Raw genomic sequence first — 18,989 nt, 5'->3', positions numbered from 1 at the left:
CGAAGGATGCCAAGAATAGGTTTCAAGCGCAGAGCATGATAGAATGTTTATTAACACAATTCCCAAGAAGGAGGCTGGAGGTCATACACAGGAAATTTGATGGGTAGGCGAAGTCCAGGCAGGGAGCAGGCTAGGAGTCGGAGACTACATTAGTCAGGCAAACTGGTCGATGCACGGTAATCCATTATATATAGGTAATATTAAAAAAAAGGTACAGTACGGTTGTGGTGAAAACAAACAAGAAATAGGGGATGGGTGATGAATATGGCAGGCTAAATTGGCTGGATATTGAATATATCCAGTATATCCAGTATATATTCAATATATCGAAAATATATATTGGATATATATTCAATATATATCCAATATATCCAATATCCTTCACTCTCTCGAAGGCGAGGCTGTGCTCACTGAGTCTGTACCTAGTAAAGGATTTCCTTAGTTTTGGATCAGTCACAGTTAAATGTGCTTTCCAGGGTAGGCTACCAAGAGGTTGTCAAAATTAATATGAGTAAATAACATAATGCATTAATGTATTACTTTGAACTATTACGTATGTAAGTGCTCTCGTAGTTCATTATCGTGAATGTTGTCGCGTACATGGGTCGTCGCCGTCGGAGGTTCCATTGCGATGTGTTCGTCTTCAAACTTACAATCTAAAATATGCCATCGCTTTCTGTGATAAGTTGCTGAACTTGTGATGTTGTGATAGAATATAAACACTAATTTAGACTAATATTGTCGGAAGGAAGAGCGCCTCGAACTAAATGAAAGTATGGGGCGTTGACAATAAGCGAATGCGCGTTCACGCGAAGGGGGGTCGTAATATGCGGGGGGGTCGAAATTCGGCACAACACCTGTTCTCCTTTATAACCAACACAGCGGTGTCCCCTAGCGGTCATCCAATAGAACTGCACCACGAATATTGTTTATATTTATAACCTGAACAACGACGCCCCCAGCGGCCATCTGACTGAACCACACCAGTAATGTGGTTCATATTAGCCACTCCCACAGGCTTTCCTCAATCGCGTCCCGTGACCTCCGTCCTCTCGTCTCATTGGTCGGTTTAGCTGTCCGTCCCCGGCCCCGGGTTGACGGAACCGTAAAACCCCCACAATACAAAGATGGAGGACAACATGTCTCATCTGAGCCGACCGCAGATGTTCTTGTTCGGTGAGCATTCACGTTATATCGTACCGGTGTGAATGAGGCAGCATGGCCCGTGATGTTAACATGTTATTCATTCAGGCTGATGATAACAGGTGATACTAGAATACATTTATAAGAAGACAGCAGGCCGTGCGGGCCAAAGCCGTTCGCGCCACTTCAGCCCTTTTGTTGTGTTGCTCTTCGCGTTGTCCCGCCTCCTCTTCTGACATGTCCTGTCCTTACATTTCCTCTCTTAACATGTCCTCTATTTAAAATGTCCTGTACTAACATGTCCCGTCATATCATGTCCCTTCTTAACATGTCCCGTCCTAAGATCTTATTCAAAAGTGCTGTACTCGCATGTCCTATCTTAACATGTCCTCCTCCGGGTGCTGTGGCGGACCCTGACTGTGTGGTCGCCGGCAGGTTGCACCCTCCGGTCGGACAAGAAGGAGTTCCGCGTGGAGGCGGAGGACGAGGACACGGAGCACCAGCTGTCACTTAAAGCGGTGAGACGTCTGTCACTCAGGGGTCATCCTCAGCTCTAGTCATATTTGAACGGACAGCCTGTTTGACACAAAAAGTACCAGTACATGCCAGTAAAAAGTAAAGTATGTACTGGTATCAATGGAAAAATAGAAAACCAACATCCCACTGGGCACACCAGTACAGCGTTTGAAAGGGTTTCCATGGGGATGGTTTCATCTGGGATGGTTTCCTTTCGGTTGGTTTCTGTGGTGACGGTCTCGGCGGTGACGTTGCAGGTGTGTCTGGGGGCGGAGGCTGACGACGTGCCCCACACAGTGGAGTTGGAGGGGCTGACCTTCGACGGCAAGAAGACCAAAGTCCCTCTGGTGGTCCTGAAGCCCTCTGTCCTGCCCTCGGTAAGACCCCCCCCCCCGACTGCCCACACATAGGGCTGCTTGATTATGGAAAAAATCGTAATCACGATTACTTTGGTCAATATTGAAATCACGATTATTCAAACGATTATTTTGGAGTTTGAAAACATTATGCATTGTTTCAGCATTTATCTCCAAAAAAACTCATTGTAACTGAGAACTGTGAAATTGTTCGATTAGAAAATGTAAATGTATCCATAAGACAGTACTTAACTGTGTAGCAACTGCAGTAGCTGCTATCATTGCTGTAACACGGTTAGCCTAGCGATTGTTGTACTTGCACTTGGTTCTATGAACATCCTTTCTGTACCGACAGCGATATATTGATGCACTTCTTATGTCAAATGTACTTATTGTAAATCGCTTTGGATAAAAGCGTCTGCTAAATGCCCTAGATGTAAATGTATCCAGCTGTTGCATACGTTTCTATAAGACATTTAATGAATAAAATAAATAAATAAATAAAACACACTTTACTACTAGTTAAGGAGCAGCATTGAGTTCTGCCCCTCCCCAGGTGAGTCATAAATAAGACAGTACTAAGCTCCGCCCCTCCCCAGGTGAGTCATAAATAATACAGTGCTAAGCTCCGTCCCTCCCCAGGTGAGCCTTGGTGGGTTCGAGGTCACGCCCCCAGTCGTGTTCCGGCTGCAGTCGGGCTCAGGCCCCGTCCACATCAGTGGACAGCACTTTGTGAGTAAGTACTCACTACCACTTAAATACTACATCAGTACTGCACACTGCCACTAAAATACTACTACGCTGCTCTTACTAAAGTATTACAACACTACCTCCAATAAAGTACTACAACAGTACCACACTGCAACCACCAAAGTACTACAGTACTACACTTACTACAACCCAACAACTATACTTTTACAAATATACTTTACAGCTTTACTTTACTTTAATTATTCTATACTGTTTTTATTAAGACCGTTTGTCCGATGTGGACGATAAACTACTCTATTCATCAAACTGTGGTCATTAATAATAATAATAATAATAATTAATACATTTCATTTATAGTGCCCTTTTCATCCGAAGATCTCAAAGGGCTACAGGTTAAAAGCAAAAATAAAAATAAAAAGGGGGTTTAAAAACATCTAAGAGTGGGAGCCAAAGGTTTTTTTAAGAAGAAATGTTTTAAGACCTTTTTTAAAGCAATCATTGGTAGCACATATGTTATATATGTTTAAGATTATTGTTACTTATGCTTTGTGGACATAGTAATATTATGTGGCGTTGTGGTGCATGCCGGGTAATGTCCGCCAGTTGTGTAGTTGTAAAGGACTCAGATGGTGACCTATTGCTATGATGTGGCGTTGTGGTGCATGCCGGGTAATGTCCGCCGGTTGTGTAGTTGTAAAGGACTCAGATGGTGACCTATTGCTATGATGTGGCGTTGTGGTGCATACTGGGTAATGTCCGCCGGTTGTGTAGTTGTAAAGGACTCAGATGGTGACCTATTGCTATGATGTGGCGTTGTGGTGCATACTGGGTAATGTCCGCCGGTTGTGTAGTTGTAAAGGAGTCTGATGACGAGGACGAGGAGGAGAACAACTCGTCGCCTGTGAAGAGGCCTTCCTCGCTGTCATCTAGGAAACAGCCAACCTCCTCGGTGAGTTTAAACCCAGCCACAGAGATGACCTCTGAATGACCTCAGAATAACCTCTGAGTGACCTTTGAGTCACCCTGCAGTTAGCAGAAGAAATTCCAACATTTCAATAGACCTCTCAGTGTTTCCCCTAGGATGGAGTTGCAGCAGCGGAGGTGTAATGTTTTTTTTTTCCACTCGCAAATTGTTTTGTGTGCTCGCAAAGCACACCCTGCTGGGAGCTTTCTATGTGTCTGCCGGCACCAGAAGGGCTCTTGAGGCCTAAGTACATACAGTACATTTGTGCGCAGTAACGAGCAGGGGAAATATGGAGAGTATAGTATAATCTTTAAAACAAAGTATAATCTTTAAAACAATTATTTACATTTATTTAACAAAAAATACTATATTATATCAACAACCACCCATACAGTAAAATCACATAACACAAATACTACAACAATCGAAATGGTCTGTTCCTCAGACCCATGCATCTTCTCACTCCCTCCCCTCTCCCCATCACAAAGGCTGTAGTAGGTCCATAAAGAGGCCATGCGGGTTTACTATTGAACAAGTTTTGGGGCTCTAGAGGCAATAATGGCGACGCTATTGAAATTGAACCGCCAACTCCGAATCTGCCAATTTATTTCCAACTTTACTTAAAGGGACTCTCACCTTTGTTGCATTTTTACACTTTTTTTGGATAAGGTTAAATTGGTATTAATAAGGTAATAACACTCTAATATGCAAGACAGACCCACCAGGAGTAAAAACAAACAATTATTTTACTCTCATAATATTTAGTGAAAACTTCAACCAATAAAATTCTTCGGACCGAATGACCTTATTGGCCGACAGACCTGTCTGTTTGCTGCATGGTTATATAAGGTTTTCCGTCTGCTTCTTGTGGCGCATTCGGGCCCGCGTCATCAAGGCGCGTCCTCAACTAGAGGGTTTGTTTTGATTCCACGGCAGACAGTAGCGAGTAGCGACTGACGATGGCAGACCAAAGTGGTCCACGGCGTACTGAAACTGCACCATTCAGTCCGATTAGGGGACTCATCTCGGACTCAGACTCACAGAGTTACCCTCCTCTGGAGCCTCAGGAAGACCTCCAGACTGTTGGCCACCAACTGCACCATTCAGTCCGACAAGGGGACCCGATTCGGCCTCAGAAGCCAAGTGGTCCCGCTCCCCATGATGATTCTCAGGACCTCCAGACCGTTGGCAACCAACCGCACCACTCAGTCCGATTAGGGGACCCGTTTCGGACTCAGACGCGAAGTTGTCCCGCTACTCTGGAGCTCCAGGAAGACCTCCAGACCGTTGGCAACCAACCGCCACACTCAGTCCGATTACGGGACCCATTTCGGACTCAGACGCGACGTTGTCCCGCTACTCTGGAGCTCCAGGAAGACCTCCAGACCGTTGGCAACCAACCGCCACACTCAGTCCGATTACGGGACCCATTTCGGGCTCAGACGCGACGTTGTCCCGCTAATCTGGAGCTCCAGGATGGTAGATATTATGACCCCTGGGAGTCTAAACATAACCCATGGGAGTCTAAACATAACCCATGGGAGTCTAGAACTTTTGTACTGTAGCGACCCTGGGACAGTTAAATACTTTGTGTGTTATGTGTTACATTATATTTCGTTGTCCGTTATGCCAGTTGTTCTATGTGCATGTATTGTAATGTTCTTGTCAATCAGCGTGGGGGCGAATCATTAGGTCAGCTGGGGGAGGGCCTTGGAAGAACACGAGGGTGGGGGCCTGCACGCGAGTGAGACCGTGTTGGGGGTTGCCGGGGTAACCGGGGTTTGTTTTGTGTCGGTTTTCTGCCGTTGGTTACAATGTTACGGGTTTCAGTGACCTGGTTTTGGTTCATTAAAACTACCTTCAACTACTAATGACTCGACATCATTATGTCACCGGCGAGGTCGTTACAGTACAAAAAATAACACTTAGGGGGTGGGGCATTGGAGGAAGGCGGGATGATTTGAATGTGCTGTAATTCTCAAATGCAACAAAGGTGAGAGTCCCTTTAAGTACCTCTACGTTTATATGCTTTATAAGCGATGGTCCACTTCACACCCCCACCATGTCCATCACCTCCCCCAATTCCACCACCTCAGACTGCAGACCACCCCCACCCTCCACACCCATGGACAGTTCAACCCCCCTCCCCACCACCATCACCAAGGATCAGGTGAGCAGAGAGCTGAGGAGGCTTCATCCAAGGAAAGCAGCAGGCCCGGACAGAGTGTGTCCAAGGATGCTTAAAGCCTGTTCTGCTGAACTGGGGGAGCCACTCCAGCATGTCTTCAACCTGAGCCTGCAGCTGGGGAGGGTCCCAGTGCTCTGGAAGACTTCATGTCTCATCCCGGTTCCTAAGAAAAAACACCCCAGGGAGCCGGGTGACTTCAGACCAGTAGCACTGACATCACACATTATGAAGACATTTGAACGGCTGTTGCTCCATGTCCTCAGACCCCAGGTCCACCACGCACTAGATCCACTGCAGTTTGGATACCAGGAGAAGGTGGGTGTGGAGGATGCCATCCTCTATCTGCTCCATAGGGCCCACTATCATCTGGACAGGGAGAGCGGCGCTGTGAGGATCGTGTTTTTTGATTTCTCCAGCGCCTTCAACACCATCTGGCCGCTCCTGCTGAGAGACAAGCTGACAGAGATGAGAGTGGACCCACTCCTGGTTACATGGATTAACGACTACCTCACCGAGAGACAGCAATGCGTTAGACTGAAGGGCTGCACGTCAGACACTGTGGTCAGTAGCACCGGAGCACCACAAGGCACCGTGCTCTCTCCCGTCCTCTTCACCTTGTATACATCCGACTTCCAGCATAACTCTGGGCTCTGCCATGTGCAGAAATACTCAGACGACACTGCGATAGTTGGCTGTATCAAGGATGGAAGGGAGGGGGAGTACAGGAGCCTGGTTGAGGACTTTGTGAGGTGGTGCAGGTCCAACCATCTGCAGCTGAACTCCTCCAAGACCAAGGAGATGGTGGTGGACTTCAGAAGGAAGAAACCACATCTCCAACCCGTGTCCATCGAGGGGGTCGATGTGGAGGTGGTCAGGACCTATAAATATCTGGGACTGCAGCTGGACGACAAGCTGGACTGGAGGGCAAATATGGAAGCTTTATACAGGAAAGGGCAGAGCCGTCTGTACTTCCTGAGAAGGCTGGGGTCCTTCAACATCTGCAAAAAACTACTGCAGATGTTTTACCAGTCTGTTGTGGCCAGCGTGCTCTTTTATGCTGTGGTTTGCTGGGGAGGAAGCAGCAGGAGGAGAGACGCTGGTCGAATGGACAGACTGGTGAGGAGTGCTGGCTCAGTAGTGGGCACAGAGCTGGACTCTCTGGTGACAGTGGCAGAAAGAAGGACCCTGGACAAACTGCTGTCCATCCTGGACAACACCCACCACCCTCTGCATGACACCTTCACCAGGCAGAGGAGTGTTTTCAGTGGCCGACTGCTGTCCCAGTCCAGCTCCACTAATAGACTAAAAAACTCTTTCGTCCCCCTGGCCATCAGACTGTACAACAGCTCCCAGTAAAGGCAGGGAGGACAATAGACAACAACAATGGACTTTTTATTTATTTATTTATTTATATTTATATCTGTATTTTTTGCACATCCATCTGCACTGTTTTTATGTATGTTTTCGGTTGCTACTGGATACTCGAATTTCCCCCGGGATTAATAAAGTATCTATCTATCTATTACTCACAGGTGTGTGAATTGACCTTGATATGAAGCGTCCATAGCGCAAAATAATATAACATTCGTGTTTTAAAGAGATAAGACGGAGCTCTCTTCTCCTGTCCCCTATAGGCACCTGCCTATAGGGGAAACACTGCCTCTGAAGAATAAGTCCCGCTCCCGGTTCCCTCGTCAAATGTCTATGGGAAATAACATGGGGTTTTTGAATGATCGTACATAACAAACTCTGTAGGTGGCAAAGAAGAGAAAGCTGTCTCACGTTTTGAACGCCACAATTTTTCCATCTAGTTTCGACTGGGTTTTTGGATTGTCGGTGCTCTTGAAGTAGTAAACGATTATTAATGCTACTTTAATGGCAACCGGAGCCTCAGAGGCGGGACTTATTCTTCATATATATATATATATATGAATATATATATGTGAATATCTATTGATGGTGACATTTATCTTTACCTACCCTACAATGTGTTTTAATTATTTGTTTACAGAAAAAACTGAAGATGGAGTCTGATGAGGATGATGATGAAGAAGACAGTGATGAAGATGAAGACGAGTACGTTTGGAGATTCAGCGATTGTTATCTCGTGGTCAGCTTACCGTTGAGTCCTTATGTTTATCATTGCTATTTTATTGTAGTGATGATGAGGACGATGATGACAGTGATGAAGAAGAGGTGAAGGTGCAGACAGTGAAGCCTCCAAAAAAGGTACGTTCCTACAAACTGTAATATTACAAACTGTCTGTAATATTACAAACTGTCTGTAATAATACAAACTATCTGTAAATGTACAAACGATAATTTTATGTTATGAATCAAACTACTTTCATTGTTTTACGTAACTCTGCACTGACCGCTATGCTCTTGTCCGCCATTCTCACCAAATACGTAGCGTGCGTACAGTGTTGGGTAAGGTTACGACTAGTCGAGGCAAGAGCGATGTTTACGTGTAGTGATTGACCGATATGGATTTTCTAGGGCCAATACGATACTGTTCTTTTCATCAGTCTTAGCCGATGATCGATACGGCGATACAGATTTTCTTGACCCGATATTTGGAGCTGATGCTGCTTTTGCTACCTCAATTTACATGATAAAAATCACACAATGGTGATAACAAATATTACAAGTCTCAATTTAAAGGAACATTTATTGAACTGTCTGTAAATCATGGCAACAACAAAAAAAGCAGCCAATGCCGATACACGTAAAAAACGCAAATATTGGCCGATGATATCGGCCGGCCGAGATCAGTCAATCACTATTTATGTGTGCACTAGGGATGGGCACGAGCAGTAAATTCCAAACTCGAGTGATCGAAGGAATTCCTCGAGGATCAATCGAGTACTCGTTTAATCAAATCTATTTTTAGAATGCAACCCATCTGCAGCAGGAATAGGCCTAATGAACGGCAATATTAACAACCAATCATGTAATGCTTATTCTCCATCAAAACAGTCAGAGTTATCAGAGTATTCATTATTTATTTATGCAAACGTTCAAAACACATTTTCCTTACAAAAATAAATATGCGTCTCACAAATTAAATCACGTCGAACCAAGGCCCGTAACGGTTTAAAAAAAACAAAAACGAAACAAGTAGCCTAACCATTGCAAATAATTTAAAGCTGCAAATAAAACGGCAGCAAATGGACTATGGAAATACTCAGCGTTGTGATCTTCTCTACACGGCCGGGATTACAGCTGCGTCTTGCGGCGGTGAAAATAGCCGACACACTTGGTTGCTGCGGGTCTGCTTTCCCGTACTCACCGTTGTGTTTCAGGAGCATATGTTGCCGCATAGTACTTGTAGTACTCTAGTAGCTTGATTTCGCTTGGCATATTTTACACTTCACCTTATGATCTCCTATTTCTTTAAAGTATTTCAATTGTTCGCTGCGCTTTGCTTTAACCGCCATCTCTTAACTTTTTGAATTCTGGCGTGCCTGCACACGGCATGGCACGCGCCACACAGAAATTTGATACATTTAATTTGCTTTGTGCCCACGGCATGCGTTAGTGGCGCCGCACAGAAAATTGATACATTTGCTTCAGAAAACTTTGTTTGTGTGTGTACCGTAATTTTCGGACTATAAGCCGCGCCTTTTTTCCCATTTTTCGATTCTGCGGCTTATATAACGCCGGTGCGGCTAATCTATGGATTTTTACATCTAACGGCTACTCGGAAAATTAGTATTCGAAGCTTAAATCAGTATTCGGAGCTTCGTTGTTTTTTTTCCACGTACGTGACGTTACCAGAGCGAGGGAGTAATATTTCTTACAATAACAAAGTCCAAAGTTTTGATGACTCCAGTAGGAAACTTAAGATACCTAGAGAAACGTGTGAGTGCTCACAAAACATCAACAAGTCAGCAGTGTGGTACAGGGTGATCATTTCTGATATACAGTACAAAAGCTGAAACTATTAGCCAGGAGTGGGAAAGATGCAGACGCAGACGCAGACGTGGGAAGCAATAAGACACACCAACACACAGTTGCCTGTTGCAAAATGGTTCAGAGTTTAATAGAAATAGTTAGGGTTAGCTGGTATGGCGTTATCTGGTATGGCTGTAGTCTAATGTTAGCTTAGTTTGTGTTGTTTCGTCATGTTAATCGCTGGTAATAGTAAGTCATTTGTAGAAATATAGCCTATCATCACAGACTGTAGGAATGTCACCCAACCTCCATCGCGTACGACACTGACGCTCGTAATCTGTAGTGCAAGGGAGTTCGTGCACAGATCCCTGAGACAAACGGCTACGCGCACACATGCAAACCCATAGCGAGTGACGTAGGACGTAAAGTCCCGCCCAGGTCGAAGTGGCGTCGATTTAGAGCAGGGGTTCTCAAAGTTTTGACAACTGAGGGCCAATTTAGGAACCCAAAATTTGACTGAGGGCCGCCAAAGGAAAAAAAATGTTGGCGGGAAACGCCGTCAGCATCCCAGTGGTGAAAAAAAACATTGCACCTGCACCGTGGACCTCTGGGAGTGAGATCAAGTGAGGTCTAAATCATCAAACTGAGGTTCACCCTTTCAAAGTAATGTACAGCCGGATTAAAACTAAAAAATGTAAAAGGATTTAATTGAAAGCTAGAGAGAGTCGAATTTTCTCTTTATGGAGGGAATCCATCGCCCCACTGTCTAAGAAGAATGCATGTTTAAATTAATATTAAAAAAAAAAAAAAATGTTTTTTATTTTTTTTTTATAACTTACATAATTATGTATGTCATTGCGGGCCGCCAGGAATGATTCCGCGGGCCGCCATTGGCCCGCGGGCCGCACTTTGAGAACCAATGATTTAGAGAGTCCCGAACATGGACACGCTCCCACGAAATGCTAACCTATGCTTAGTTGTTTGTTTACGTTCGCTGTACAGCGCCGCGCCAATCAACTGTGACTGGCTTGCTGCAGAGCGTGAGGGCCTTGGGAATACCCGGGACAATATAATGGATATAATATGGACACATAAGACAATCAATATTCGGTATTTGTTATGGATTTATTGTACAAATTCCCTGAAAAGATGCACGTTCCAGGATGAATTGAAAAGCTCCCGTAAGGGCTGAGATGGCAGAGGACAGCTGATTTGGAACGGAACAACAGCTGTTCGCTTTCACAGGGAAAAACTAAGGAACTTCAACCTACTTAGGCCTACTAATTAACATTCAAAAGCTATTAAATATTCAACAAAATATGCAGATCAGGCCTCGACATTAACGGTTGCCCGCTTGCCCGGGGCAACTAAAAGTAATATTTGGGCAAGTTGAGATTGATTTCTGCCTGGGCAAGTGGATTTTGGGTGGATGTTAATATAAAGGCTATTTATTCAAGTGTTTTTATAAACTGCAGAACTACCTTTTGTTCCGCAAAATCACACAAAATAGAAGTATTTGCAATTGATCAGCGCGCTGTCTTCTCTTCTCTCGGAAAGCGAGTTGACAGACACGCATCGCTTCAGCGCGAATATAGCCCCGCCTTCTGTCACTCACTCGCAGTGCGGTCTCTGGCAGTGATTCGAAGGTGTTAGCTAAAGGTTAGCCACAGCCAACACAGCTAGCATTTCAAGTGCAGCGCCTCCGTGAACGGTTTAGGTAGAAGGAAAATGGAGTAGTGATGGAGGAGTGCGGTTTGGAAGTACTTTGGATTGAGGCAAATTACCAAGGAAAGTCATATGCAAGAACACGGTTTTGGGTTTCATAACTTTGCACATGCACAGCAATAGCGATCTTTTTCACGAAATTGGACCCTCACAAACTATATATTACATGAAAGCTGAGCCTCCACTTATTCCAACAGTCCAAACCATATCATTCTGTGACTAAAACTCGCAAATAACAATTTAAGATTGAATGAATAAGATGAAGGTTTCTTAGGAGATAGGTAAATTGCCTTCAATCAGAAAACATATTCTTCAACGCAATCTAGTGGCCATATGTTAAATTTGCGAGTGTTTGGCTTGGTGCATTCGATTATATTTGCCCTGATCTTTAAATAGAGGTGTCAAGTATCAAAATTGTAAGATATCTAACTTTATTTGTGTCTCATAGTAAGATGGCGCTCCCAACTGATAACGACCAACTAATAATTATTTCAGGTGGAAATGTTATCTTCCACTTATGCTGTGTTCCATGGCTTTATTCACTTTAACCAAGTATTATCCCCATTGAATATTTCACTTGCACAACAATCTTTCTTTTGGCACAAAGATGACATTATCGCCCTTGGAGTTGTGGAGATATACTCTATTTACTTTGGGTATGTTCTTTCCTGAAAAAAAACTGATATCGAAAATGGTATGGAATATCGATATTTTTCCAGGTATAGTGTTGAAGTTAGAAAATCCAGTATCGTGACTGACAACACTACTAGAAACACGATTTGGGATTATTCAGTTAGAGCTACAAGAAAAGTGAAAGTTAAAAAATACTTTGCTCTTTGCTACTACCTCTGACATTTAGTTATGTACATTTGAATAAAATCATGCAGGTCTACTTATAAATTGGCGATAGCTTTAATAGGTTGCAATGGTGGACTGAAATCACTTCATGAAACGATGTGACCGCTCGATAAATAAGTAAAGAAAGAGAAGTTTGTTATTTTTTAAACACATGTGTGGAAGCTAACATTCAGCTTCAGTCTGAGCTAGGATGAGTTTTCTGAGCCCCCCAAAACCAGGCCGGGTGCCTGGCAAAAAGAGGCCCGCAAGTTCAACCTGACCTGTACTTGCCCGATGGGCAAGTGCTTTTGAAACCTTAGTGTCAACCCCTGTCAGATACTGTCAAAATCGGTTCCGAGGAGTATATAGGGATTATTAATGTTGTTTTTGATGGTGTTTTTTTCTGGAACGAGTATTCGAATATTCACTTGGAAAAACCAACGAGTATTCGAAGCCAGAAAAATGGCATTCGGGCCAGCCCTAATGGTAATTAAACATTAAAACCACTGTGGCTTATAGTCCAGTGCGGCTTATATATGTACACATCATTCAATTTAGATGCTGCGGCTTATACTCCGGTGCGCCTTATAGTGCGGAAAATACGGTATATGCAAACTCGAGTTTGCCTGTCCACCAACCGAGTTCATTTGTAACGAGGAGTACTCGAGTAATCGATTCCTCACGCCCATCCCTAGTGTGCACACATTTTCAAACCATGCCTGAGGTGAATTCAGGATGTCTTCCTCACATGCTCTTCTGTTTTGTTGCCGGTAAGTTCCACTTCTCAGGAGGAAGGTCATCAACCATGTTTTATTTTCACTCTTTTACACACAAGGTGCTCTGTCTGAGTCTCACTCCATACTGGGGGTGTCTCTGTCTGAATCTCAGCCCTTACTGGGGTTGTCTCTGTCTGAATCCCAGCCCTTACTGGTGGTGTCTCTGTCTGAGTCTCCCCCCTCACTGGGGTTGTCTCTCTCTGACTCCCAGGTCATCACTGTTGTTTTAAAAGACAGAGAAGCCATTTCTAGACTAAACACAGCATTCTGGAGCAGAGATAGACCGATATGGTTTTTTCAGGGCCGATACCGATACTGATTATTAGTAGTCAAGGGAGCCGATAACCGATATTTGGAGCCGATATTAATTTACAGAAAAAGAGAAAATATTGGCGTCAAAATTTTGAACAATACAATCTCCAACACTAAACTTAATTTAAATGCCTTTAACCACTTAATCGTCAAATCCCGCCGGCGGGCAAGTTTTAGTTACACCACCCCTACCCCCCAACATGCCAAGTCAATTTTCGGCATCATTCAGTTGAGTGATATAGTCATGTCATACACCGTTTGAAAGCTTAGAATCTCAGGAATGTCATCAAATGTCAACCTATCGGTGGAATAAATATGTTTAGCGAATATAGATCAAAAATATCCTAGTGTCTTAGGTCAAAATAGCCCCCCCCCCACCCTCCTCCTCCCTTGGTCCATTCTAACTTTATCGTCGTTGTGGATATCCTTAGCAATGAGTTGATACTTCATGTTGGGTCTTGAAATGTTCATAAGAGTCCACAGAAATCGAATATACATATTATTTTAGTCTAATTACATTGTGTATATGCACAAGCGATCTTATACAAAGCAGCCGAAAAATAGAAAACCGAAACGCTGCAATGTTTTTTTGTAGAAAACTGCGATTTAGGGTTTGAATTCCACTATTGTCGTCTGATTCATGGAATCCACTGTGTTCGCCAGGGTCACACGGTGACATAGAGCCCTCACACATGTCTGTAATGGTACGGCCACACCAAACGCGTTACTTGCGTTGGATAACGCATGTAACGCGCCTAACTTGACGCTTGATCATTGTGTGTCACAAAAATGGTTCAACTCGCCTAACGCGCCTGTGCTGGATTTAGGAGTCCGAGGTAGGAAACCCAAACGCCGCCGTGTTTGGGTGCATGATAGAGTTTAGATCGGGTTAGATTAAATAATCTCGGATATAAATAACAATAATCGGGTTAAATAACTTCACATGGTGTGTCTGGTGTGTTTCCAGCATTCGTAGTGTTGTTCAGCAGGTGCCATGCCGTAATTCCGACGCCTCATTGTTTTCCGACGTCTCAATGGTCCGAAATATTTCCCATTAGATCGACATGCCACTATGCCGACGGTTCAATGTTCCGAAAACGGAACCCATTTGTCCGACTTTTCAAAAAGGAGGCGCATTAGGCCGACGGTTCAATATGCCGAATAGGCCAAGGCGCAATTCCACATGTGTGATTATGAAACCAAAAATAAAAGACGATGTAGGCTAAGTTCCAGCAGTGCACTTCACCAAGCCAGACTGTTGCTGTGGGCTTGAGTGGTCACAAGAGGTGAATTTATGAAGCGCACGTTATACAAGGACTAATACTTTTCCCGCAAAGAAGTCAAACGGTGAGGGAAAAACAAATACAATTTTTATCTTTAGTAGCTGAGTGTGGACCTATATGTGTTGTTTACTGTGCTTACAGTGGGCTTTTAGCCTAAATAATTTCGCTGGTATTGATTTAGTCAAACTTATACCTCATACCGTGTACTTAGTCAAGTGTGTGTGTGTGTGTGTGTGTGTGTGTGTGTGTGTGTGTGTGTGTGTGTGTGTGTGTGTGTGTGTGTGTGTGTGTGTGTGTGTGTGTGTGTGTGTGTGTGTGTCCGTTTTGGGTCTTAATTTATGTATGTGTTGGTCTTAAAAAGTCTTAAATTTGACTTTAAAAATGGTGCAAGAACCATGCATATGACGTACCCTACATGATACTCCCGTATACCACAATACAATGCGGTCGTGTTTTTCCGTAGGAGAAGAAGAAGCTGATTAACCGCGAAAACGAATACATTTAATGATGGAGTCTCTGTCTTCGTTTAGAAATGTCAACAATTTATTTGGAATCTAACATAGAAAATGTAACATTCAAAATTAATTAAAAAAAACTTGAACAAGGAAATGTAACATTCAACATCAATCTAACCTCCAGCTTTCCTCGTGAGTGCCCGGATTGTTTACATGATGTGGACGCATCTGTCTGCGTCACACAAATACCCGGCGCATTTACTGACGCACATGACGTTTAAAAATGTTCAGCGTAGTGTCCGAATCCTCGTTTGTTCGTTCCCTATATAGTGCACTATATCATGAACACTATATAGGGAATAGTGAGTGAGTGTATAGCAAACGACTTCGAACACAGCTAGTATCTCCAACTATAACATATTGTTAAAAGCTAAGCCATACCATTGCAATGTTTTGCAAGCTAAAAAGTGGTACTAAAAAACATAAAGAAAGACCTGGCGCGCAATTCGAAATGTTTGCACAGCGTTTTTCCTGTACCTCACCATACCAGTGACAGTAGCCACGGCAGAGCGGTCATTTTCCAAGCTCAAATTGATAAAGACTTCCCTAAGGAGCGCCATGGCACAGTAGCGATTGAGTGTATTGGCCATACTCTCAATCGAGAATGAAAGAGCAAGGAAATTGGATTTCACCTCTATTATTATTATTAACAAGTTCGCTGAACGGGAGACACGCAGAGTTAACTTCTGAACGGGTAAGAGCAGTTGTTATTTTATTATTGGTTATGGCCACTGTGCCATGTAGGAGTATTTTACCATTGGCCATTTTGATTAGGCCATAGCTGTGCTGTTTGGGAAATGTAGTTGTGTGGTCAGCTGAATGGAGTATTTATGTTTTGTTTTTGATAGTAGGCAGTGTGTTGCAAATACATTGTACGTGGTCCTAATAATGTTTCCGTGATTTTGACGTGTGATCTAGGGATGCTAAGTCTCTGTCCATGGTTCTGATGATGATTTTGCGTTCTCTCGTTGTGGCGGCTGTTGGCCCTATGGGGGAGTGGATGCATTCGCGTGTGTGTGTGTGTGTGTGTTTGTGTTTGTGTGTGTGTGTGGGGGGGGGGGGGTCGGGGGTCGGGGGGTGGGGCCCAGCGCGATCTTGCCCCGAGGCCTAGCACAACTAAGCTACGCCACTGGGCTTAAACACCGTGTCGAAATGAAGTGAAGCGTTGTCACTTTGCTCTCCAATATTCATCGTTAACGTGATATGTAGGCCTATGTTTTATTTTGGAGAGAGAGCGAGCGAGAGCGCGAAAGAGGTATAAAACTCTTTATATGTAGGATTATTCGGCATATTGAACCGTCGGCCTAATGCGCCTCCTTTTTGAAAAGTCGGACAAACGGACCTTCGGACCAATGGGTTCCGTTTTCGGAACATTGAACCGTCGGCATAGTGGCATGTCGATCTACTGGGAAATATTTCGGACCATTGAGACGTCGGATCAATGTGTTGTCGGAATTACGGGCAGGCCCCGATCAGCAGAGATATAGTCCGCCAAGACGTTGAGGTTGCTTAGCAACCAGAGACGCTGTCCATGCAAGTGAATGGAGCTTTCCCTCTTCGTCATAACTATCTAACCAAACATCTTTCACATTCACCGAGCGAACATTATGAAAGTAAAATGCACATTTCTTGCTAAAAATGTTTACATAAACGCATTTAATGGCGTAACTATGTTACTATTTCCACCCAGAATAAAGAAAGATGTCCGCCATATGCTTCTGTGCAAGCGCATGGTTCCCGCGGGTCCTTAAAAAGTCTTAAAAAGTCTTAATTTTTTTTGTGTAAAATTAAGGCCATAAATTGTCTTAAATTTACTGTAAATTTGCTCTAGGTATTACATTTTGCAGAGGGTTTTTTAAGACTGGGAAATTGTCGCGCACAACAAATCACCTAGTGCGTCTTTTAATTACGGCATTTTCAGGAGTGTTACGTTAACGTTGACATCAGTCATCGGGGGGCCGGTTGCATCTGCAGCCTGCAGCTGCGTCTGTAGGCTAACTTGCTGGCGCTACTTTTAGCTAGTGACGGTTGACATTATTAGGCCAACTTGCGCTACTTTCAGGATGGGACAGTGCAAATTCAATGAGAAATGGTTTGAGGAAGATACGTTTCGGGGGTGGTTGGAGAAGGCAGGTGACTACGAGGCAAGGTGTTGTTTATCCCGAAAGGCATTCATACTAGGGACCATGGGAGCAAAAGCTCTTGAGTCCCACATGAGGTCGCAGAAATATATCCGATACTCCGTGGCAGCTAGCGGGACTACAGCGATGCCCGTATTATTTGAAAGAAGTGGACTGAAAAGTTCAGCATCCGTGGCTAGTACTTCACATCAGACGGCGTTAACCAGCTTTGTGTCGCCACCAGAAACCCAGAAGGCGGAGGTATTGTGGGTTCTCCACACGGTGAGCAGACATAATTCCTTCAAATCGAACGAGGACATTAGTAACGTCTTGGCTGCTATGTTCCCAGATTCTGAGTTTGCTAAGTCGTTCACCTGCGGTGAAAACAAAACGGCCTATCTAGCCAAATACGGGATCGCATCTTTCATAAAAAGAGAGCTGTCACGCAGCGTAAACGATAAACAGTACGTCCTCATGTTCGATGAGTGAACAAAACCACTAAAAGCAAACAGATGGATATCCATGTGAGGTACTGGCCCACGGACGACACCGACAGCCATGTCTTATCGTGGTACTATGGATCACAGTTCATGCTGGATCATTTTAATGTAAGTATTCCAAACAGTAAATTAATTGAATTGTGTGACAGACTTTTTCCCAAAAATCATATTCGAAGTTTGTTTGTTTATTAATATTAATATTCGAATATTTATTAATAATATTATGACCATTAAATTCCTTCAGTAAGACCTGGATTGGGCTTCGCAGGGTTTGTTTACCGGCGTTGCTATGGTTACCGGTCCTGCGTGTTCCGACGGTTTATTAGGTATCTAATAAATCGCCTAATCAATACTTCATTCAATGCCTCTTCCGTGGTCATTACAATATTATGAGTAGACTGCGTCGGGTTCTCGCTCTCCCTCTTGGCCTGCCATAACAGGTTCGAATATTAAGGGCTGCCTAATATTTGTTTGAATTTTGATTTATTTTTTGATATTCGTGTGTGTGTGTGTGTGTGTGTGATCACTGTCAGCCGTGTTTACATGGACACATCTGATCCGCATAGTTGTGGAAAAACAGCTCAATCGGAATAGAAAAGGATCATATAATACGCCTCAATCGGAATACAATTATCTGTTCGTAATATAATTCTATTCGGCTACAGAAGAGGTGGTGTAGTCTGCTATAATCGACATGCATACACTTATTCCGATTAGTTTGGGGTTTAACTTAGGAAAGCTGCAGTAGTTCGCATTTGGTCCACTCCGCACTCCAAACTTGACCGCTGTCAAGGACGGTGGATTTATTGCCCGATTCATGTCTTTGTTATCACTCCGTAGTAGTTACAGTAGTCCGGTAACATATCAACCCCAGCGTGTCCGGTTGCTAAGCGACGGTTAGGGCTGGGCGATTTTTTCGGTTTAATCGATTAATTTGCATTTTTTCTTTCCTACGGTTTGTGAAATGGCTGAACCGAAAAATCGCGATTTAAAAACAGTTCTAGACTCTTCCGATTTGTTTTGCTGAATAGACTCCGTAGTAGCCTCCTCTCTCACTTTCCAGAACGCGCGCAAAACTCAGCCTACTGCAATCACATTCACCTCGCCCCCGACAGACTTGGTGGAGAGCCGGGTCGATTGAAACAC

The 18,989-nt window shown here is 43.8% G+C and overlaps 1 protein-coding gene across 4 annotated transcripts in view; it reads left to right on the top strand.

Moving 5' to 3' along the window:
- The first annotated feature begins 1,038 nt into the window (after nt 1-1,038).
- npm1b (nucleophosmin 1b) overlaps nt 1,039-18,989 on the top strand; it is a 33,874-nt gene continuing 15,923 nt past the window's right edge. For all 4 annotated transcript variants that reach the window (XM_060063501.1, XM_060063500.1, XM_060063499.1 and 1 more), the window contains exons 1-7: nt 1,039-1,176; nt 1,579-1,661; nt 1,917-2,036; nt 2,658-2,751; nt 3,578-3,675; nt 7,890-7,954; nt 8,038-8,107. In XM_060063501.1, coding sequence (XP_059919484.1) covers nt 1,128-1,176; nt 1,579-1,661; nt 1,917-2,036; nt 2,658-2,751; nt 3,578-3,675; nt 7,890-7,954; nt 8,038-8,107 — 579 coding nt within the window. In that variant the 5' untranslated portion in view covers nt 1,039-1,127. The remainder of the gene's footprint in view (nt 1,177-1,578; nt 1,662-1,916; nt 2,037-2,657; nt 2,752-3,577; nt 3,676-7,889; nt 7,955-8,037; nt 8,108-18,989) is intronic.

Source organism: Gadus macrocephalus, chromosome 10, assembly GCF_031168955.1.
Source record: "Gadus macrocephalus chromosome 10, ASM3116895v1".
Classification (NCBI taxonomy): domain Eukaryota; kingdom Metazoa; phylum Chordata; class Actinopteri; order Gadiformes; family Gadidae; genus Gadus; species Gadus macrocephalus.
Note: the sequence above shows the minus strand (reverse complement) of the source record. Positions and strands in the feature narration are given on the sequence as shown.